Source organism: Megalops cyprinoides, chromosome 17 (genome assembly GCF_013368585.1).
Source record: "Megalops cyprinoides isolate fMegCyp1 chromosome 17, fMegCyp1.pri, whole genome shotgun sequence".
NCBI classification, from domain to species: domain Eukaryota; kingdom Metazoa; phylum Chordata; class Actinopteri; order Elopiformes; family Megalopidae; genus Megalops; species Megalops cyprinoides.
The window spans coordinates 20,158,857-20,183,209 of NC_050599.1; the positions used below are offsets into that span (position 1 = coordinate 20,158,857).

The 24,353-nt window shown below is 39.9% G+C and overlaps 1 protein-coding gene across 1 annotated transcript; it reads left to right on the forward strand.

The window, feature by feature from the left end:
• The first annotated feature begins 1,084 nt into the window (after positions 1-1,084).
• Positions 1,085-24,353, forward strand: LOC118792483 (potassium channel subfamily K member 2-like). The gene is made up of 7 exons (XM_036550338.1): positions 1,085-1,255; positions 3,536-3,846; positions 8,849-8,966; positions 19,364-19,524; positions 21,073-21,259; positions 21,511-21,650; positions 23,971-24,353. Coding segments are annotated over exons 1-7 (1,242 nt in total). The 5' UTR covers positions 1,085-1,254; the 3' UTR covers positions 24,295-24,353.

Below are 24,353 nucleotides of genomic sequence, written 5' to 3' on the forward strand. Positions count from 1 at the left end.
ATACATAACTGTTTTTGAATTTGCTTGCTCACCTCTGATCACTGTTTGTGTCTTGACCAGTTTGTAAGTTGTAATGCAGAGAGTATCCATTAGTCACATCTACGAGCCCCACGAGGGGTCAGGACCATTGTTTTAGATTTTGCGATTGTTGATTGTTTCCCCCTTGCAATTGTGTCTTGTGTGGATACCCACAGCTATAATTTGTCTGACAGCAGTTGACGTTGCACATTAATATTTGGTCTGAATGAGTCTTCTCACCCAGTGCAAGCTATATATTTAGAAAATAATTTCATCCATAGTGAAAGTTGATAAAGAAATTAATAGCAGAGGATTATACACACACGCGTGCTTCACACAAGCTGTTAAATCTGTCAGAAAACATATCTGTCATACACATAAAAAATCTGTCATATACATATAGACACAAAATCTGTGTCTATATGTATATGAGAGGTAAAGTTGAAAAGAAACTACAATACACAGACAAACATTCGCAGCATGTGGGGGAGACATTAATACATTGACCAGCTGTATATGCCCACCCATGACTATTTTGATGTACTGGGTTGATGAGACAGAAAGTGCTTCATAGAATACATTTATGGATAAAGATAGATAAATAGATAGATAGATAGACAGACAGACAGACAGGCAGATAGATAGATAGATACATACATACATACATACATACAAAATACCAATCACGTATCAAATACTCTGCAGTCAGTCTTTTTGACTTGAATGTGTTCTCACTTTTGCCCGTGCTCCTCTGTCTTCACCAGTAATCTTGGTGTTTTTGTGCTCGTCACAGCTCGCATTGTGACTTGCTTATGTTAAGAACGAGCAGTACAGTACGTTAGACGTGCAACTATTTCCCTTTGGACGCTCTAAGGCTAAGATACCTATGCGTGCTTGTCTGGTAGGTACTATGTTCTGGAAGAAGAATTGGTCGAATTTCCTGGAAGCAATTTGCCTTTCTCCACCCTCCTATTCCAAACTCTATTGTGTTTGCGCACCCTCGGATTCGAACGCGATGTACTGAGAAACATTTCGATGGGAGGCTAAAAGCTAGACAGGCTGTGGGAGGCAGTTGGAATCTGGAAGGAGCGAAGTGCGCGCTGCACCATGTGGAAATATCCGGCAGAGCGCGTCTGCCTGTGATACAGAGGAAAAACCCCAGCATAATCAAATTGCACACAGAATTTGGGAAATAACTGCTGATGAAGAAAAGAAAGGAAATACATTTGGTAGAGAAGTAAGTGCGCTATGAATTATTTAAAAACTCACTGCATTCTGCATGGAAAAATGCTGGCAGCTGTTTGAAACGTGTGCATGAGTAGGAAGACCCTAACAATCCAGTTTAGAATAGATAGCTACAAATCAGAAATCTACACTGTCAGCATTGGAAGAGGAGACGTTGTCCAGGTACTGTACAGTAATTGCAATTCTGGGGAGAGAGATTTATTATTAGTGTATTGTCCTCTTTGTCGGTTTTGTGGTATTTGTGTGAATGGTGTGAAACTGTTGAACTTACGGTCTGTCACATTTTATCCTACATGTTTCGATATTGTTCAAAAACTACGCGTTTACTCACTTTATCACATTAATCTCAATGCACTTATTCGACAAAGACTGTAAAGTATTTAGTTGCTGAAATCCTTAAGCAGTTGTACATGTGTCATATGCACATATTCATTCAGTTAATGCGATCGAATGTTACATATTTATCCGCGCAGTGTTTCAGGGGGGAAGCAATTAACACAAAAATATGCATGTATTTGACTGGATTTAATGTGTCGCTTTGAGCCAAATGGCGATTTTATGGGAATGTTAGTTCGTGACTGTCGTTAACGTTTTGTCGTTTGAAGATTCCTCTTCGCTGAAAACGTTGGCTGTGGTTAATAAACAATTCAGCGCTAAATTATTGAAAACCTTTGATAAAAACATGATTTTAAGTCAACAACCAATATGCGTATGTTGGAATCACGTTCAAATCAAAAATTTGCTTGGGAAAGGGGAAACTAACGCAGTATCCATGCAGGCTGTACAAGCACTACAAAACGTGGGAAATTAATTGACACATTAATTGCTCCAAGGGAAAAATACACCAAGTGAAACCAATACTCCAGCATGTCTGTGCCTTCATTAGGTGCATTTTTTTTTTTTTTTCAAAAGAGATATATATAGCCAGAGTAGTGTTTGTGCGACCAATCTTGCCGTTCTGTCCAAAATAACGGTCTTCACCTGGGGTGCCTGTAACCGCAGACTGACCATAAAGTGGCAGCCAGAGCAGCCACGCATGAAACGATGAGAAGCATCTCAGTTCTCCCCCCTATAGGCCTTGGAACTACATAAGCGCTAATGCAGATTTCACAGTGTTTGCAGTGGGAGACAGTGGTGAAGTGGAACAAGGGAACATCCACAGAAACATAATCATATAATATTCACGGTTATATATATATTTTTAATGTATGTATGATTTACAGCGGTGGAATGCAGGTATTTTGAAGTGAGTCCGGATGTTTACTTGATTGTAAATAAGTGAAAGTAGAAGCATAGTACTATTTTATGGGTGTGCTACAGAAATTACACAGACGAGGAACACCACCACTTGGTCTGTTTGCTAACATAATTGTTAACTAAATTAAAACGTACATACAGAAATCAATAGATGCACAAACCAAGCTATGGGATTGATTTAGTAATTTTGTTTAGTGGGTGATTTTACACCAGAAGATGTGGGTGGGGAACAGACATGAGGGAGTTGTTCAATCTAACTACTAAGACATAAAGCAAGCATTTTAGCTATTATTACACAATATTCATAGTTTGACAGTCACACTTGCTTGTGTTTCTCAAAGTTAACAACAAAGTCTAACAGCAGTTGCACTGTTAGGAAAAACTGTATTATTGTATGATACAGCAAGGACTGTTTAGTGTTTTCCCATGCCATTATTTAAGCATAACCAATGTATAATACAGCATGAGTAAGGTCATTACAAGATTTTGAACTAAATTTGGTTGTGACAGTGAAGGTAGTATTTTGCCTGGTTTTGCAAACTGGCCATTACAAAGTGTTTCTCTGCATTAAAATGTGGTGGTCATATGAGATGTAAAGTAATGAAATTCATTGCAAGACAGATCTTCTGTAACTTTCTGTGTTGTTGTGGAGTTAGAAATATAAATTATGCATTTAAATACAGTGTCAAGGTAACTGAGTGGTAAAACTAATTTTGTTTTCTATCAAAATAGAGAACAGCTCTCCTAGATTATAGTATAGAATTGGTATGTAATTTTCTCAAAACATGCAACCATGTGATATCCCTTTCAAAATGCACTTCTTATCCAGTGTATTTTTTTGGAATTCAACATCTTTGGTTTGAATAAACAATTATGTTTTAAAGAAAGTAAGAAAACTCAACAATGCCTTAAATCTATTCTCATATCATTTTAAACTGACAGACTGCACCCTAAGGCTTGTTGCTGGTTGTAATCATTGCGGTACTCATGGACAGTCATGGTGTCTCTCCTCCAGTGGCTGCCCCTGATCTTCTGGATCCCAAATCAGCCACTCAGAACTCCAAGCCCCGCCTGTCCTTCTCCAACAAGCCCATTGTCTTGAACTGTGAGGACGACTTTGACACGATCACCACTGTCATGCGGTGGAAGACAGTTTCCGCCATCTTCCTGCTGGTGGTGCTCTACCTGATCATTGGCGCCACAGTGTTCAAGGCCCTGGAGCAGCCCCACGAGAGCTCCCAGAAGTATGCCATCCTGGCGGAGAAACTGGAGTTCCTCGCCCGCCACTCCTGCGTTAACTCCTCTGAGCTGGAGGACCTCGTTAAGGTAATAAGGACCTTGTTAGAGTAATGAACACACGCTGCCTGGCTCAGGGTCTCTCTCTCTGTCTCTGTCTCTCTCTCACTTTCTCTCTCACCCAGCCTTTTATTAGTTAATGCTCGTTCATCAGCCCTGAATCCACCAACTGTTGATTCGCCTCACGCAGTTTGCGAATACACACTGGCTTTGTGTACTGCCTCAACGCTGTAATGATTTATTTATATAAACTGCATGCGGTGAGCCTCAGCAGAGTCCTGTGATCGAGCTGTCCTCTCCCCCTGCGTGTGGTATACTCCAAAGACAAACGAACGGTGAATTTCTCTTAGGGAGTAATTAAGAGCACTTCTCATGTAGAAAACCCAGCCAGCGATTCAGATCGCCAGAACGCCTAATTCATCACGAAAGAGCAAACATCCATTACAGACTCGCTTTCAATTCCCCCCTTTCATCGAACAGCCAGGGACGCTGAATATCAAATAATCAAGAGGATATGATGATTTTCTGAACAAAGCAGGACTTTAATTTCCGCAGCTCTGGGGTGTAATAAATGATGCACATCGAGCAGTATAATTTGTAATACAAAAAAAAATGATTGTCTCCAAGTTGAAGAACAATCTAAATATTTAAGCATGCTGGGAAGATGACATGCCTGTACTCTCCTGCTCTGTGGTATAGCGCAGAACATCAAATGGGAAGCGCTGAATGCATAGGGTCATGGGGAAGATTCCTGCCTGGTGATGATCTCTGACTGGGATTTTCCCACTGGTTGGGGTATGACAGATCTGCTGGGTTGCATGAGGGTTAGTCCTCCAGAGCTGAGTGCACACTGAGCTGGACCGCCCTATAACGTGCAGACGTTTGAAGTCATCTTTATGTGCGTCCCATTTACACAGCATAAGTGGCACAGCCTGACAGCACATCTTTAAAGGGTTAAGTGAACCAGTAATAAGATACAAGCATCTACAGGAGCATGGCTTAAAGGCCTGTCAGTGCTGCCATGGCAGGCTCCCTCTGGAACGTAAGGCAGCAGCAGATATAGCTATTTCTTGTCTTAGTCCTCTTTCACAGTAGCTTTCATGAATCTGTACTCCCCCCGTTTCTATGGAGTCAACGTGTTCCTGTCGTCAGAACTTCAGTGATGGGCTAAAAAGGGTTTGTTGACGCGTCTCTGGGCATCTGGACATATATTGTTTTGCTGCTACAGCTGGTAGTTATCAGAGAATCTGGCATTACCCACGTACACAGATTCATGCTCATCGTTTTGGCCAACTGTCCAGGCGTTAGCGTGAAAGGTCTTTTCAGAAAGGCTGAGCTTCTGTCAGGACCATGGACAGCTCCCAGCTCTGTTTCGTTTTCCTGCCAAGATCTGTTCCTGCAATGGAGTAATTTTAACATCTCAAAGCTGATGTGAACAACGGCAGTTCATAAAAAGTGCATGAACTGCGCAATTCCTTGACGCCTGTTGTTTTTTAAGATGGAAGTCAAAACAAACCTGGACTTTACAATTTCTATGGTTCGTGGCACATAAAATCCTACCAACAAAAGTGAACATGAGCATATTGCTGTATCTTAAGCTTGGCTGTCTCTTTCTCATTGGGGATGGCTGTTGACAGATTTCAGGTGACAGATTTGTATTCAGGCCTCCTGTTTGTATTGGTGATGTATAACACCACAGAGCAAGGCAGTAGGATTTAGATGTCTTATTGATTACCCTGCCTTCTTAAATTTAAACCTATTTTACACTTAAGAAATGTAACTTTGCACTCAGTTCCCGCATTGCGTCTTACTAAAATATGTTTATGACTCATGCTGTCCTGTTCCTGTATAATTTCCAGTCCAGTCGCATATCAATATGAAGGAAATCTCAGATTGGTGATTTCGGAATGAACCACACATCTACTGTAAGTTATCAGAACTTCAGAGAGGTGTGTGCTGGTGAGCTTATAAGAATTGGAACAGGAAAGTTAAGGAATTTATTTGGCACATTAAGCAAATGGATTAATGTCCAAAAGCCACAATTATACAGACTCCATAGCAAAGGGAAGATTGCACTGACTCAGTAACACTGGGGGGAAATGCTGACTGGTATATGTGTTACTGTTAGAGTTATGAGTGTAATTAAAGGTTATGTTCTGTACCTGCACAGGAACGAATGAGCCATGCCATTGACAGCACATTCAATACCAGTTGTGCTAATCGCATGTTTCTCATAGCAGGGCTCACACTAGTTTAAACCATTTGAGACTGGTGTTATTTCAAAGTGTTTCAAATTAATCTGTTTGATCAGAGGTAAAGGATGAGGCCGTCTTACAGTCGCAGTGTGTCATTCAGGGTAAGGAAAAAGGCAATTCCCCTCTCTGCAGGTGCGCACAAAAGGGTGTGACTCCTTCCTTACAGGAGCCTCTCAGCACTGGAGCAAGATTGCGATAACGCTTTAAAAAACTCATCTGCTTTCAGTGCCCCCTGTGTCTGCCGTGCTGAGTAAGTGCTCACTTCAGAGCTTCAGAGTCCCAGTGAATCATTCCTCCGACAGCTTCGCCTCCAATAGAACAAGTCCATTGTACCTGACCGAGACCTCTTTTGTCTGACAGGGAACATGCGGGCCGTTCATGCAGCACGCAGAAATTAAAATGGTTTGATTGCAATCACCAGCAGGGCACATGAACGTGCACACACAAACACACACACAAGCACTCATAAACAAACACATACACACACACACACACACACACACACACACACACACACACACACACACACAGAATATCAGGACAGCCAGCCCTAATAAAGCATCCATGTAAAACGTGCAGAGTCAGAATGTTAAGTATCTTATTTCACACCTGTTTTAATTTTAATGAAACAGTCTAAATATTAAAATGATCTAAATGATTATATACATGAAACACTTAATCTTTTCTAAAATATAGTACTACTTCATAACTGCAATGGCAGTCAAATTAACTGTAGTGTGTACAGTATATGCAAGCTCTATATATAATCACTGAGTATTCAGAAACGACGACAGACAGAACTGGAGATGTGGTCAACTGTGTCTGTCTTTAAACAGTGGTAGTTGGCATTTAAACATTGCTCTGAGTTTGTAAGGCACATAATAGCTTATAGCAACAAAAACAGTTGGTTGCAGGTAGCAAATGGTCAATATCAGATGGTTTAAAACAGACTCATACTACAATGTTTTCACTTCACATCTTCATGCCTGGGGGTCTATTTCACATCAGCTGAAATGGACACAAATGCTGCTTAGACCCTGCCATTTGGCCTTTACTGCAATTAATATTTTTGTACAAGATAATTTTGCTGCAGTGTGTGTGTTAGCCAGAGTGAACTTGCAGTAGCAGCTCACCCTTATTGGTAGCTTGTTGACACACAGTCTCTGTTTATGAAAGCCAATCAGGGCAGTAACACGCACATTTCAAAATGGAAATTTGTGGCTCTTACAGCAGAAGCACTTACACTAAAGCATCATCGAGAGGTGTTACCTCATACTGAATACACTAATATTTAGGAGATAGACATGCCAGGTTTGATATTTGGTTGTGTGCCAAGAAATTCCAGTCCAACAACATTTATCTCACAACTTATCTAGCAATGAAAAGACAAAAATGAAGGCAGAAACAATTATATTCTTGTGAATTCACTGTCTAAAGCTGCAAATTGAATCAATATTTCAACATGTCTGATTATTGAACAATAGTAGTGACTTATTTTATAAAAATACTTCTGTGTAGTTCAAAATGAGGACAGCAAAACAGTGCTCTTAGCTAGTGAATGTATCCTGATGAAATATAGGTTGCTATCAGTTAACAGTGATTTGTAAGCAGTTAGTTGTAGCTCAGAAGCAATTAAAATTTTTTTGCATGTTTTATATTTCAGTTCTGTATTTTATAACTCCTACTGATAATAATACCTTCTTATATATAGCATATTGTAATTAGACCCCCCACACACTTTCCTTGCACACCCTGAGCTAGCTACCAATCTCAGCAGAAATGAAGTACTGCAATTAGATATTAATAGATGATTCAATACTTTTTATTTCTATCCATTACCATCCATAACTAACTGTGAAGGAAGTCCTTCCTATTTTTAAATTTTTCATCAGAATAAAAATGTTTCAATTTAACACTAACATTGGGTCTATCTTTCATTAATGCATATTCGCTGTTAGTCAATTCTGGTCAATTCTGTCATCATTTTCAACCACTGCACAGTGTATTTTCTAGCTGTTTGAATATTTATGGTGAGTACAGCTAACTGAGATAAAGCACTATGCATTGTTGAATGCAGTTCAAGCCTGGCATTCAGTAGGTCAATTCACCTCATGATCTGTGCCCAACCAGCTCTTTCACAAATGTTTAGTGCTTACACAACAGTCGAAATTACTCACACACGTTAGGGTCTCTCAAACAAATTGATGCATATTTAATCAGTACTTAAAATCTGTATACTTTTTGTAAAAGTATACATACATGAATAGAATTGATACATTTCTTTTGGTGGTCAGCATATTACACATGAAAATTCTAGTATGGACAACACTTTTTTTCTAACTTCAACATACTTGTGGGTAGTTAGCTGCTTTCACCATTTAAAATTAAATAGTTTCTCCTGTGTGTACTGTTCTGAGCTGCATTGAATTTTGTATCATATTTGCATGCTGTGGAGTATACTTGCATGTGTTATATGTGTCTAACCAAGCCTTACCATGATGATGCAGAACAAAACTCCTGCAATGAACAGCTGTATTAAAGTATGAGCAAATCTGTCTTATAGTGACCCAGACAGAATAGTCACACATCCACCAACACAGTCCGTGACTCAACAAATCTACTGACTAGGTTGTGTGATGTTCTGATTCCAAGTCTGAGTTGAGTCCACCAGCTATGGGCCAGGATGAATCTGTTGGTGTGAAGAGTGCAATAGTCATGTGCTTTTGTGATGTTCTTGATGATGGACATGATGCTAATAACCCACTGCTTGTCAACAGCAAGTGGTGTCTGCAATAAGAGCTGGGGTCAACCCTCATGGCAACTCATCCAATCAAACGAGCCTCTGGGACCTCAGCAGCTCCTTCTTCTTTGCTGGGACTGTCATCACCACAATAGGTAAGGCTGGACATCTTTTCTTCTCTGACACTTTTACATTGCTGAGTGATTCAGTGCCTTCAGTGCTTATGCAATAATCTGAAGCAAGAAAAGTTTAAAATGTATGCCATGTAATGATATTGGCTGCTTGCAAACTTTTACTGTTACTAAGAATGCAGGGTTTTCTGCTTCTTCTGTGAGCATGCAACATGAACATGTGAACCCAACAGATGTTTGATTACCTATATTTCTGTGTTGAGGGTAAGCTCCTTTTGAAACCATATGGTTGCAGGTAGGAATTTTATCCAAAGCTCCAAATGAAACACAAAACGGTAGTAGAACAAATATATTGTAATTACTTTTTCTTTATGGTCGTATGTATAATATTACTATTATACTAGTATCTGTGTGGAAATGTCCCCCACATTTTTTATAAATCATTATTCTTCTGATATGTCCCCTGTTTTATGCTCTGGCGTTAAAAAAATCTGATAGGATCACACCAAGGTTCAGCTAACTTCACATAAGGTGAACAACAAACAAAAAAATGTTATCACATGAAAAATTGAAAAATGAGTGTTTTGCCACTCACTGTAAGGTCGTTACAGTAGTCATTTCTCACTTTTGTTTTAATTACTGATATTTATATCAGTTGTGAGTAGCTGTTAATTGGTTGCCAGTTGGGATTAGCCCATGACAATCTGCAAGAGATCATAGATCAGAGGTGGCCAGTCTGTGTTCAAACAAAGGCTGTATCAAGGCTGTACCAAGGACTGGTGTCAGCATCACGCCTTCACTTACTAATGTCACTGGTTCCTCCTAAATGTGTTTGTGTTGACCCTGACAAGCCTGGTGAAGACCGAGGCGAGTCACAGGGTGTTAGTAACCATTTTTAACCACTTTGCCATGGAAAAACACTTTAATGATTTTCTAAAACAACAGTGTGCCTTGAAGTTTTTGGAGGATACTTGCTTTTTATGTTTTTTGAAAAACATTGAAGAAAAACATTTAAGTAAAGTGCCCCTCTTTATTTCTCATTGCAATACACCTGAACCTTCCCTAGAGCACCTGTATTGAGGCTGTATCCCAGGTAGCGCTTTTCTTCTCTTCATGTCTTTGTGTCTTCACCACATCCTCTACTTTACATCTGCAGGAGTGGGATTACCTGATAAGCATTGTACTAAGTGTGGGTAGTTTAGGTCTGAGGTTCACCCAACAAAGATTTACCAGACAGCATGTATTGAGGGGATTACAGTGCCTGACTTTTGCCCTTTGTGTTATAGGATTAAATCTAAGGTGGGACAGGTCTGCTATAGACTTTCACCAGGAATCAGTTAACAAAAATCAATAGCATGAGCTTGGTAAAACTCAACCAGTTAATGCTTATACACTACTAGTTGTTGTTTTTCTACTCCAACTGTCAGTGCTCCGCCTCCTTAGCTGTCGAGTTTTTGTTTTTTCCTTTGCCCATGTGCTTTTGTTTTCCTTGTGTTTTAGTCCTGCCCCGCTCCCCGCCCGGTCTCCGCCCGCCTGATTGCCTGCACACCTGCTTCCCATTCCCTCGTCTGCCCTGCCCTATATCTTCCCTGCTTTTCCCTGTCCTGTTGCTAGTTCGTCACAGTGTTTTTCGCCTGTTTCGTCCCCGCGTTTGCATTTTTGCTTCTGTCTGCCGGTTTCTCGTTTTTTGACCCTGCTTTTTCCCTCGACCTCGTTTTTGCCTGCCTCCTTGCCTCGTTCGCCTGATTGCCTGCCTGTCCGGTTCCCGACCTTGCCTGCTCCCGTTTTCCCGATCCTCGCTCTGCCCACGGACTGCCTTCCGGTTTTCGACCCTGCCCGTTTTCCGATATACGATTCTGCCTCACGATTCTGTCTAAGACGCTTGGAACCCGAAGCTCCCGTGGTCCGCGTCTGAGTCCCTGCCTGAGCCCTGACACCAACAATGTGGAACTGACCCCCCAATTAGTATAAATCATGAGTACCCACTGCATGTGCTCCTGTTTTTTTTTCCTAGCAGAGTTCTTAATTAGGTTTGATTGAGTCATTCATTACTTTTTGTATTAGCTGTTAACAAACTAATCTGAGTTTGACAGTTGACAGCTAATCAGCTCTAAGTTATTTTTGAAAGGAATGTGTTATTGAGTAGTGCGATTCTGTTTTGAAAAAATACAAGTTACAATGCTTTTTCAACTCATTTCTGTTCATCTCCGCTTTAAGGAAATTCGAGGCAGCTGTTTCTGTCAAGTATAATGAGTTGTTTGATTAGTTTTTCTAGGCCCTGAAACAGTTTCACAAAGCTTTCTGTGTTGTCAAATATTTAAAAGGATTCAAAGGATTGTGTGTGGGTGATGAAACACCTCTAGGAAGGTATGGTACAGGTCAAGAAAAAAGTCAGACTTCCAAATGCTGTAAATTGCATCCTGTAACTTGCAGACACACACACACACACACACACACACACATCACACATCACACTAATGTTGCTAACACTCTCCTGAAATGATGTAGCCCCATCCTCAGTAGAGATAATTACCTTGGTTGGTATGCTGTGTCAGTGACTCTTACACTTAAATTTCCTGCAGAGATCAAACCTGTGATTTTTAGTGCAATGACACAACTGTCCCACTTCCATGGCATTATGAGACTGTAGAAGAATTATTTTTTGCTTTGTGCCCATCTTGGCATGATGCCATGTAAAATATTGCTATGATTAAGTCCCCTTTATCAATCCACTACTCTGAAGTGGTGAATTTAAACTTTGCATGTCATTATTTTTTCGGTTGCTCTGATTTACTGCTTATGGGTGCTCCTTGAGACTCGTGTTTACCAGTCCTGGTCCTCAGGACCCACTGTGTATGCTGGCTCCCATTCAGACTGTGTTAAGTAGTTAATTACTCATAATTTATCTGTTCATTGAATACTGATCTGGATTTGGCATCTCTCAAGAGCTGTGATCTATCACTCCATTGTTTAAGAAATGTGTTGCACTGCATGTTTTATTGCGATAAAATGATGCATGTAATCTCTTAATATCTGCCTCTTTAAACATTGTAGGCAAGATGTCTCAATTAATTCAGCTTAATTACAGTACAGTAGATGTTTTATTGATTGTTCCAGGAAGTAAAGCAATTAATCTTGATAAAGTGAATTTCTAACATAATTTAAGACATCAGAGTGATTCCATATGTCTATCAATCAAGATAATGAATGAATCATCCAAGCAAATATAATCTCTTTCTTTTGTTCAAAGACTTTATTGACTTGTTCAATTAAGTTAGTTCATAAAATAGCCACGTGAAGATGTGTAATTGTGTTATAAATGATATAAATGCCCACACAAGTTCTGGGGACACAAACAGACACACACACACACACACACACACACATAAATAGAACAATACATCAATAGATAAAAAGACCAATAATGGTAATAAGTAAATTATTAAATGGTTACATGGTAGGAAAAAATACTACTTTAAATAATAATAAATAAATAAAATAGAAGAAAAATAATAAATACAGCAGGTTTCCAAAGATCAACAACAAATCTCTGAAAATCTCTGTCCCCTGCCTGCAATAGCCATTCCTGGAAACAGCATCAAAGGCCTATCAAACAAAATACCAGGTTTCAGTGTCCTATAGCATCCACTACAACTGACAATGTCAGTTTATCCAATGGAAAAAATACAGTAAATTTCCACTCCAAGAAAAAATGCAAGGAGTCTCCTCCAGCCATACTTGTGGCATAGCTAATCATGTTACGTACCACAGTATTCTCAGAATATTCTGTAGGGAGTCTAATGTGATAGTTAACCCCGGCAATACCTCAGTCCCACTTAAAACTGCTTTCCAACATGACTGAATCTCTGGACATGTCCAGAATAAACATACCTCTTTGTAAAGGCAAAAGCCTTTATAAAATAATTAGTGTGAGAACTGATCGGATTGATTAGCATATCCTTAAGTAAATGCACATTTAGATTTACAGTTTTTCTGGCATGTGGTGGCCTTGGGTGGCATCTTGCTATGGAGGGATAATTACGACTGGAGATCAATTTACAGCTCATTACACTTAGCAGACTACAAGGTTGACTGGAACAGGAACCAGCATGCGTAAGGAGGCCCCGGGACTGAGTTTGGAGAGCCCTGCTTTATGCCATCTGAGGAGCTTCAGTGTGCGTGCGTGAGGCTGAGTGGTTATGCGTCCCTGTGAGTTTAAACAGGGCTTGTTCATTCTGCAGAGAACTTCACTGCAGCTGGACTGCTCTTGCAGCTGGTTTGCCAATTAGAAAATGGAGATAAATGCTAATGGTTTTTTAGAGATGGGAAAATCTTTCAGAGGTCAGAGAGAGAGAGAGAGAGAGAGAGAGAGAGAGAGAGAGAGAGAGAGAGTTGTTCTGGTAGAGGTAGCTCTGTGGATCAAATGGTAATTTCACATCCAATTTCACATCCAGTGCCACCAGCCCAGGAAAAGGGAGGCTTCTCCAGTACAGGGGTTTTGGCGTTAACACGAGATCCAACACATCGCAGTACTACACATAAAATAAACAGCAAGTACTATGAGTAGCAGGTGTTAAAGGGTGGGGATTGAGGTGGAACCGAGATGCAATCTGAAGAGGTGGGTCTTCGGTCTGTGTCGGAAGATGGCCAGTGACTGCTGTCCTGACCCCTGTGGGGAGTTCATACCCCCACAGAGGGACTAGTACAGAGGGATCATGTCTGAGAGGAGCGAACCCATCAGGGTGAGAGAGTCAGTTGCCCCGTGATTGCAGAGCATAGTAATCTTAGCGGAACAGAGATTTTGAAGACCAAATGTAGGTATGAAGGGGCTGTCCCATTCACTGTTCTGTGTGCCAGCACCATGGTTTTTGAACTTGATTCAAGTGGTAACAGGAAGCCAATGAAGTGAGGTGAGGAGGGGAGTAACTTGATGTTTAGGGAGATTGTACACAAGTTGTGCAGCTCCATTCTGGATTAGTTGTAGGGGTTTGACAGCTCAAGCATGAAGACAAGCAAAGAGGAAGTTAGTAGTAGTCCAGGCATGAGAGGACCAGGGCCTAAACTAGGAGGTACATAGAACGCATCATGAGGTAGGGGTGGATCCTTTGGATGTTGTACAAAAAGAATATGCACACTGACTCACTGCTGTAACCTGATAGGAGGACAGTTGGTTATCAAGTATTACACCATGGCTTTTGACAGTGCAGTCAGTGAAAAGGTTTGTTGAGTCTAGGCTGAGGGATTGGTCTTGAAACAGGAAGGACCTAGAAGGGATGAAAAGCATCTCAGTCTTTAGCCAGGTTCAGCTTTTGGCAGTGGTCATCCATCGACTGTGAAACGTCTTTCAGGTAAGCTGAGATGCACACAGAAACCTGTGTGTCAGATGGCAGAAAAGACAGGAAAAGTTGCATTTCATTAGCATAGAAGTGGTATGAAAAGCCATGGGAGGAAATGACGGAGTTAAGGGATTGCATGAAAAGAGGGAAGAGTACAGAGGGATACCTGTAGATAGGCTGTGGGGTCTAGACATCCTGAAAGAGTGTCTAAAGAGGTAGGATTGATCCCAAAGAAGAGCGGTGTTGGTGATCCCCAACGTAGCCAGGGTAGACAGAAGTGTGGTTCACTGTATCGAAGGCTGCAGGAAGTTCTAGAATTTAGACTGAGTAGAGGGAGGAAGCTCTGGCTGATTGAAGAGCCTCAGAAATGAAGAATAGGGCAGTCTCTGTGGAAAGAACAGCCCTGAAGCCAGTCTGAAAAGGGTTAGGAAGGTTGTTCCAGGAGAGGAAAGAGGAAACACGGTTAGCCACAGCTCATTCAAGTGATTCAGGCAGAAAGGGGAGGAGATAGACCGGTCAATAGTTCTGGACAGCAGACAGGTCCAGAGTCAACAGGGGTGTGACTCGTGCCTCCTTGAAGACTGCAGGCACACAGCCTGTGGAGAGTGATGAATTCATTTGACCAGAGATGAATGGTAGAAGGCAGGGTATGATGGTCTGCAGGAAAGGTGAGGGAATGGGATCCAGGGCATAGGTGGTAGGTCGATGTGATGTAAGGAGATGAGTAACACCAACATCTGAAAGTGGAGAGAATTTAGAGAGAGGAGTAAGAGTGGGAGGTAAGAAAAAGAGAAAGAGCTAGAGATGAAGGCTGTGGGGACTGGAGGTAGTTTTGAATGTTTATACTTACAGAGGAATTGATTCATGAGTAATTATCAATCATTTTATTTGCTGTCCCAGTGTTATTTAAATGCTTGTATAAATAAGAAGGTCAAATGTTCGCATATTGGGCTGTCTGTGGACAGCCGCATAGCTCAAAAAAAATGCAACTACGGTAAAAACCTCTAGTGTGGTGCACTGTTAAATCTCTGAGCAAGGTCCTTTCTTCTGTATTGTTTTAGAAAGACTATTCAGCAGTATGAAAATAGTTGATGTATAAACAAAAGGATAGCAGAATGTAAAAAGATTTTCAGGGCATTTGCATGTTCTGTTGCATGTACATTGCTTCTTTGAGGTATGTTTTAATGCCTGTACAGATTTTACCCAAGGGGACTTTATTTAATATTGTTTCATTGCTATCATATTATGCCCATAAAGTTTACCACTGTGTGCAGCTGAACAACATCTTTAATTGATACTCATGAACACAATGCAAGAAGAAAAGAAAGGAAAATCAACAGATCAGAAACTCACTTGTCATTCAAAAAGAAGAATTTAGAAGACCACAGTGATCTGAAAATGTTCTGTATCTCTATATTTTATAGGACAGTGTGATGGTCAAAATTGATCTTTGAAACAGAGGTATGTGATCTGAGAATCACTGTTTATGGGAGCCTATCAAATGATGTTATGTAATTAGATGAGAGAGAAGACCATATTGATTCTCTGGTACAAAATTTTAGAAAGCAAGGTTATTCATCTGAGGATTCCTGGGATGAATTTTGGTCTGAGCTGTAGACTGTGTGTGTGTGTGTGTGGTCCCAGTGTGTCATATGTAGCAATGTCACAGGGAATCTGCTGTAAAATGTCAAGTCACATAAGGTCCCTTACCTCCCAAACTGCCTGAATTCTGAAGCCTTAAGCACTACTGTGAATATAATGTTCAATTTAAAGCTATTCAGTTACAGATGGCTTTACACTGTAACATCAGTAGGCTTTACCTGGGTGATCTTACGAAATGAATCCTGATGAATATATTAAAGTTTTCTGCAAGACAGATGACTTGTATAGCTTTCATATAGCATTATAGTATCAAGAGTTCAATGGTTGTAATGGCACACTACGGATGAACAATCCTACATGACAATATAGAACATTACAGTAATTACTGTATCTGCACTACCCAATGTTGCCAGGTTCTGCACGGCATAGAATGCACCTTCCATCATACTTGGCTAATTCAATATTAAGTGACAAACATAATAGTACATTTTTATTAATCACTGAATATCTTGGAAGCATCTATAACATATTACCAAATAATTCTTTCAAAATAACAGTTTACTCTGTTTATGCCCAGGTTCCACGTCTTATGTGCATTTACAAATACTGTGTGAGAGGGTACACAGAAATACATGGCATTGCTCTTTTTCATACCCCCCAAAATCCATCAGGAGAAGTTCTGTTCGCAATTAGTCTAATCTGCAAGAGATACAAGCCATGTACATTGCATTATCACAACAAAGAATTTAAGCTGCAGGTTTATAAATAGCTGAACAATGACAGACTAAAGCTGGGCACTTTGTCCTCTCTGTAGAGAAGTTAGTTTCACTGGCATTATAACCCACAGGAGATCTTAGAGAAGCTGGAGAATCTACTGAAAATATCTCAGAACGTTTCACTGCTGTTGAATTAATCCAGATATACATTTAAAATCAACCATTCTGCATCTAACCCCTATCAGATTTCCTCTGTCAAGTTTGTGAAATTGAGCTATTCATGTGCCTCTTTCCACATGATTGAGATGAAATTACTCTCATTGGCTGCTTAACTCAAAGTAGATAAGCCTCAGTAGACCCTGTGTTAATGTACTCTTGCCTTCAGACTGATGAGTTGCACATCATATTTGTATTCTGTTTTATTGAGCTGCAGTCAGGAATCAGAGTTCCCACGACCATATCTCAACAATTAAACCGCTATAAAAATGCCAGACAGGGATTTGACATATTTTGCAGCAGTGATCAGTGGGGCAATGTAGGTCAGATTAGTTGATTTTACAATCCAATCAAATGGACTTTGTTTCATAGAAATTAGGAAAATATTGTTATAAAATCTAAGTTATATCACACACACACATATATATATATATATATATATATATATATATATATATATATATATATATATATATATATATATATATGTATATATACACCTATAATGTAACACCTGACATCCATTCTGCATTAGGATGCTTTGTAATATATTTATGTTCACTGATCTCCTGGGGAACCATTCTTATCTTAGTCATTAAAACTGCTGCTAAGCATTTAGAGATTGCACACATGAAAGGGGAACAGCTTTCCTGCAAAACATGACCCCTACTTTGAAGTAGTGACATCATTCTTTGGCATGGTGTTTACTGAACCAGACACATTACGCCAGGGAAGTGACATAATACTAACCTTTGTGAAGGAAAAAACCATACCAACCTTACATGCTGCAACCTTTGCTTACACAGAGGCATGATGACTAATGCATATATGATGCCACCATCTTGTTCCATGTATATGAATGGGGTCATATCCACATGAGTTTTAGCAGTGCAGGTACATATCTGGCTTTGGTTAGGAAGAAACAGCAGAGAAGGATGTGAAAATAAGGATTACTTTACTGTCTTGTTCTCTTGAAAGACAATCTGCACATGCAATTTTACGAACAAGACAAATTTTGTGTGCTTTTAACACCATGCACGGGAAGCTATAAATGGACTGTAATCAGTACAGATTATAGCCAATTTTCATGGTGGCAGAGGCAATACTTTAAATCTGTATGTTGCCAATGCAGCCTTTTAACACTATCCCCAAATGTCCAGTTTTAAGTATTTAAAGGTATGTGTCACCAAATTACCCCTCACCCTCAGGTAATTTACACTCAGCAGGGGATTCTCCAGGTATTATTTCTAGGTACTAGATACTAGATACTCCAAATAATAGTGAAAAAGAACAGCAGTGAAACTGTCTTTCTGTCCATATCTGAATGTATTGAAAATCAAAAGGGGATCCTAGGAGAGTGTAATAGATTAGATTCAATTTCCAAATTTCAATTACTTTCAAAAGTAAACATTTCAAGATCATGAACATCCCTCTTAAACCAAGCATAACACAGGTCACTGCCTCTTTTGACAGCTCACTCTTGGCTGTCAGCAGATGTTTGGTTGAAAGTAAAATAAGTAAATGGCTTCGCTAAAGTGGAGGACGGACGTGAGCAGAAGACAGACAGTTTTTATTACTCCAGTTTGTTCATTTCCCTGAATGCAAATGCTCATCTTTCTAATTCTTTTCTCATTTCACTTCGTCTAGTTAAATAGATAGATATAGCATAATGTGTTCTACAGTAATGAGTTACCTCATTTCCACATGTTAGAACATTAGTCAAAGGCTTCTGGCCCACAGCTACTGGAATACAGCTGACTCTCTTTTCAGAAAACAGCTGGCTGTCTACAGCTGGATGTTGAATTCTTCTGAGGTCTAGACAAATTACAGTCTTTTTCAATCAAAAATGGGAAATTCTTAATTATGTCAGGTTCCAGGGAAAAAAACAACCTGCACTATAAACAGAACAGGAGGAATTGGAATATGAAAGGATCAATCAATGTGAATATAGTGTCACTTCAAGGGAAGCAATTATATGATATGCAGGTCAAATGAGTTTTGTTTTGATTAACAAAATCTAATCTATTTCTGTGAAAGACTTGCATGACATACTTACATTAATAAACATTTTTAGAACCATATTTGAAAGTGCATTCATCAAGTGCAAATCGCTACTATATAACTTACTATAATATTTATACATCTGTATATATTGAGAACATAATACAACTTTTTTTCCAACCTGCCCAGATTCTGCAATAGTCACTGTAATGCCGTGTGATTGATGTTGGACTCATTGTTAGACAGTCAGGGACATGATAGTAAGATGACCCATGGTGTGAGGATGGTGTGTTGCTAGTAGTTAAGGAGCAGGACTCGTAACCGAAAGGTTGCCGGTTCGATCCCCGCTAGGACACTGCTGTTGTAGCCTTGGGCAAGGTACTTAACCCACAATTGCCTCAGTAAATATCCAGCTGTATAAATGGATAACATTGTAAAGAACTGTAACCTATGTAAGTTGCTTTGGATAAAAGCGTCTGATAAATGTAAATGTTTAACCTGAAAGGAATGGTAATTGCTGCTCAACTGACACCCCTTTGCTCTGCTGCAGGCTTTGGGAATATCTCGCCACACACTGAAGGGGGAAGGATATTCTGCATTATCTACGCTTTGCTGGGTATCCCCCTCTTTGGGTTCCTGCTGGCAGGGGTCGGAGATCAGTTGGGGACAATTTTTGGAAAAGCAACCGCCAAAGTAGAGAAGATTTTTGTTGTGAGTACTGATCCGATCTGTTTATTTTTTTTATTATTATTCAATCGTTTAGAGTGATCAGATTGTTTATGTTATGTGACCCGTCGCACACTTAGAATTTTTAACACTGAAAGCACAAATGTGGCAAGAACAATAGTAATAAGAAGAAATAATGCAACACAGACTTGGTCTCTTTGTAATGACAAGCACAAGCACAGCGATTCACTAAGAGAAATGCCGAGATGCATGAACGGTTACCATATCAACAGAACTCAAAAGGCCACTCAGGAAGGCAAATGCATCTGTAAGAGGAAGAATAGTTCTCAAATTGCTCGGTCAGTCTGACTTTGGGTGGCACATCATGTACATCGAATAAGCTAATGCAATGTGCCCATGGACAAGGAAATACACACACAGACAAGCCATTACGAAGCGACTACGATCAATGTATCTAGGATTTGCAAGTGCTGTATGTACAAAACAAGCCTGAACAATTGTGACTTTTGTCACTGAGTCGATGGCAGTGTTTATTATATAATTAATATAATGAATATACATTTTTGGCATATGTTGCAATGATTTAATGAACCACGTGAACTCTTCAGCCTGAATTTCATCTACCAGCAGTATACGTTGGCAAATAAGCAAAGAATACTTCAATTATGCATGTGATAAATAAATGATCATAATTAAGGTAGATAACTGTTTATTCACAGATGACATTTAGCATTAGTACCAATTAGCATTTTACTTGAACACCTCTTTAATAAGCCTTTATAGTATTAACATAAGCCTCATATTTCAATACCTGCAATAATCCTTCATCACAATTTATAACACATGTTATGACACCATTATGAGACATTCTGCCAATTGTTTACATTAGTTGTGTCTTTACAACTATACACACTACAGGTGTAGTAACACATTCTGGGCACTGACAGGGCCAAGCTTATGTGGAAGGTACTTATTGAATTGCACGGCCTTTTCCCAAGTTGTGTAGGCGTGCATGTCACATGTTTGACACGTTATGAATCTTGTGAGTGGTACATTACAAACAATTCGCATATGTTTTGAAATTTATGGAGAGCACAAGAACAGCTGTAATTAATCAGCTAAATTTCCACTTGTTTCAAGTGGTCTCATAATGTTTTGCTCGTGTCTAAATCATAAACGTTTAGTGCAATTGCCTTTACAGCTGTACTTCCATTTCACATTCCAGAATATACTCTCAGTATCTCCCCCTCCCTATACAAGGTGAATGCAATATTGTTAAATATTTAATTCAATTGTACTCTATATAATTGCTGTATCTTTTGATTTCACCCCAGTCCTGTTTTCCCAGCAATGGAAAAGTATTAAACAATTACAATACCACAGCAGATATGATGTGGAAAATACAGCATGTCTCTCGTCATTAGTGCCCACATTGAATGCGATTGTGATTCTGTGATGGAGAACACCCCAGTGTCTGAATATCAGCACAAATATGGAGTGAACAGAGGGCGGGGGTGTGTGACGGGATGCACAGGGGGAGGCATTTCAGTGTGTCTTCCGATTCGTTTTCAGAAATGGAACGTGAGCCAAACCAAAATCCGTGTGACATCCACTGTCCTGTTCATTCTCTTTGGGTGCCTGCTGTTCGTCACCCTCCCAGCCATCATATTCAAGCACATAGAGGGCTGGAGTGCACTGGAGGCCATTTACTTTGTTGTCATCACCTTAACAACCATTGGATTTGGCGATTTTGTAGCAGGTAAGTTATTATGATTTATTTATTTTTTTTATGTTTGAATGACAGGTCAACACCCTCTTGTGTATACCAACTCCTTGACCCTTTTTGCTTGAAGGTATTACTGTGCGTCTCTGTAGATTAGCTGAAGGTATTCTTTTACAGACGTTTATAGAGATCGGATGTTTTCAAGAGTAGTTTTCATTTCATTCCTAAAAGGATGTCTTCCACCAGTACATTAAAGTTATTTTCGTGATTCTGCTTGTCTGTTCTAGGAGGGTCAGAAATTGAGTACCTGGACTATTATAAACCAGTAGTGTGGTTCTGGATCCTGGTTGGTCTGGCCTACTTTGCTGCAGTGCTCAGTATGATTGGAGACTGGTTTCGAGTCATATCCAAGAAAACAAAGGAGGAGGTATGTTTTTAACCTTTTAATGAATCTCAGTAGTGTTGAAAAGTAGCCTTAACCAGTATGAATCTTTTTATGCTTGAATTAGTTTCCTCTAACTTAGATTAATTACCCTACCCATCATCTTACAAATATATGGTTCTGTTGAGCTATTTGCTTGAAGTGCTGTGCAGGATTGCACAAACTCAGTTCTGCTGTGAAGTTAAAATGATTTATGGATCTTGCTGCTTAAGGTGGCTTTTTTCTGTTCAAAAGCAGACATTAGAGGACTTTTCCTCTTTGTTTACAAAGGACTGTGAGAGATTATTGCCTGTAGTAAAGAGGATTACTCACAGATGAAAATGCTGATGATAGCCATTCAGAAATGGTGGCTTCCTTTTTCCCCTAATTATTCATAATGCACTTCATAATGCTTACACATATTCCCACATGGCTAAAGGCATGATTAGACTGTCTAAACTGGGTATATGCTCAAGTGAACAGCTGAGTTTGTCCCCAGCAGTTTGTAGATGCTGATGACTTCACTTGATGTAAGGTTTGTTGGATTTTGGCTAGATGATTGTAATATATACTCAAAATTAAAATGTAAATTAGCAATAGAAATTAATAAAACTATGCAAACAGACACGCATGAATGCTGTTGTTTACCAGTGGCTATGGCAGGGAACAGATTTGTTTAATGAAAGTATGAGGTTTAAATGACCTGTGTTAACTTCTGGCATTCATACATAATATATAATTCCCCAAGATGTGTTAAATATTGCAAGGCCATCGAAAAAACATTCCAGATTGAGATGTACCAGATATATTTAGGAAAAATCTTAAGAAAGCAACAAGGAAATTTGTATAGAAACATGTAAAGAGTACAATTCTTGCTCATTAAAATGCGAGTAATCTTTAAATAAATTTTCAGTACTTCTGCCATCTTTCACTCTCCATGGGTCCCTCTGACTGTAGTCCACCCCAGTAGCTGTCCACTCTGTCTGCAACAGCAGAGGTGGCTTTGTTCCCTTGGTTGGGTGCTTTTATTCACAGGCAATCTAACAGCAATATTCATAAAAAAAAAAAAAATTGTCTGCAGTATTACAATACACAGGCAGTTATTCAAAAGGGTGGTCACCATTAAACCATCTCCCTAGATAACAGTCCTCATATGTTGATCGACTGAGCATCCAGTGTTAGAGCCATTTAATTTTCCTGAATACAATTTCTGATCTGACAAGGCAGTAAAAAACAAAGGCATATACCAGTTTCCATCCTAGATGTGCTCCATGCATGCTTCTGCTTCAGTGAACTGATAATTCAAGGCTGGATGCTGAGGTTATTGCCTCAATACGACATGAAGGACTCTCAGGGATAGCATAAGTTAGTGGAAGAAAATTTGGAAGGTTCAGAACTGCACTGACGTGAAATATTTCATAATGAAAAAAATCCATTTGAAAAGATCATAGGTACTCTAGGGAATACTGCTAAGCAAAGATAACAGGCATTTTGAATATATCTGTTGTGCTTTACCAGTGTGGAAATGTCATATTCAAATCCCTTTATTCCAATTGCTGTGTCTTTTGCAGTCACCAATGTCACGGAAAGGCAGAGATGTGGAATAAATATATCGCAGTTAAATAGTTCATTTCTGGATGATCTGTCATGCTAATTTTTTTTTTAATCAACAAAGAGTATGTTTTAAACTGCTGAACTTTAAACTGAAATTTAAAACAAACATGCCGTAAGTAGGGTGGTTCGTTTTCTAGAATGGTTGAAAGGGGATGTTGTGGCCTGAGCTCTAAACGGCTAAGTGGATCTTTTGTTTTCATTCCACCTCCAGTTGCAGGTACATTTTAAGAGGTTTGAGTGAAATGGTCTTTCCTCCCTGGTCTGAGAAGAATTCTCTTGAGGCAGCTTATATTGTGTCAGTGTTCTTGTCAGCCATCTGGAGAGAGTGGATCTTGTCCAAGACACATATCAAATCTTACCACAATCCTAATTGTCTATACCATATAACTCTGACTAGTATTTAGTTACAAGTGACTTTTTCATACTCAATGTTATGGGTCGAGTGGTCTCTGACATTGACAAGGGCTTTGTGTTAGTAATGACATGCTTTCCTTTGTGTCATTCAAAGCTGAAGACACATGTGCCTTGTGGTTGGACTGAACGTGGACCTGAAGTTGCTTTCTCTGTCTGTCTGTCTGTCTGTCTGTCTGTCTGTCTGTCTGTCTGTCTGTCTGTCTGTCTGTCTGTCTCTCTCTCTCTCTCTCTCTCTCTCTCTCTCTCTCTCTCTCTCTCTCTCTCTCTCTCTCTCTCTCTCTCTCTCTCTCTCCACTAGGTGGGCGAGTTCCGAGCTCACGCGGCTGAGTGGACAGCCAACGTGTCAGCAGAGTTCAAGGAGACACGCAGGCGCCTGAGCGTGGACATCTATGACAAGTTCCAGAGGGCAGCCTCCATCAAGCGCAAGCTTTCAGCCGAACTCGGCATGAACCCCAACCACGAGATGACGCCAGGGAAGAGGACCCTATCGGTCAACTTCACCGATGAGCGGGAGCGGGACGCCTTCCCCGCCCTGTCCAAAAACGGCAGCCTGTACTTGAATGGCCTCAGCCCGGACTATGCCGAACGTACCGAGATCGCGGTCATCGAGCACCTGAAATGAAAACGTGCAAATGCTCACACGCAAACACACACACACACACACACACACACACACACATA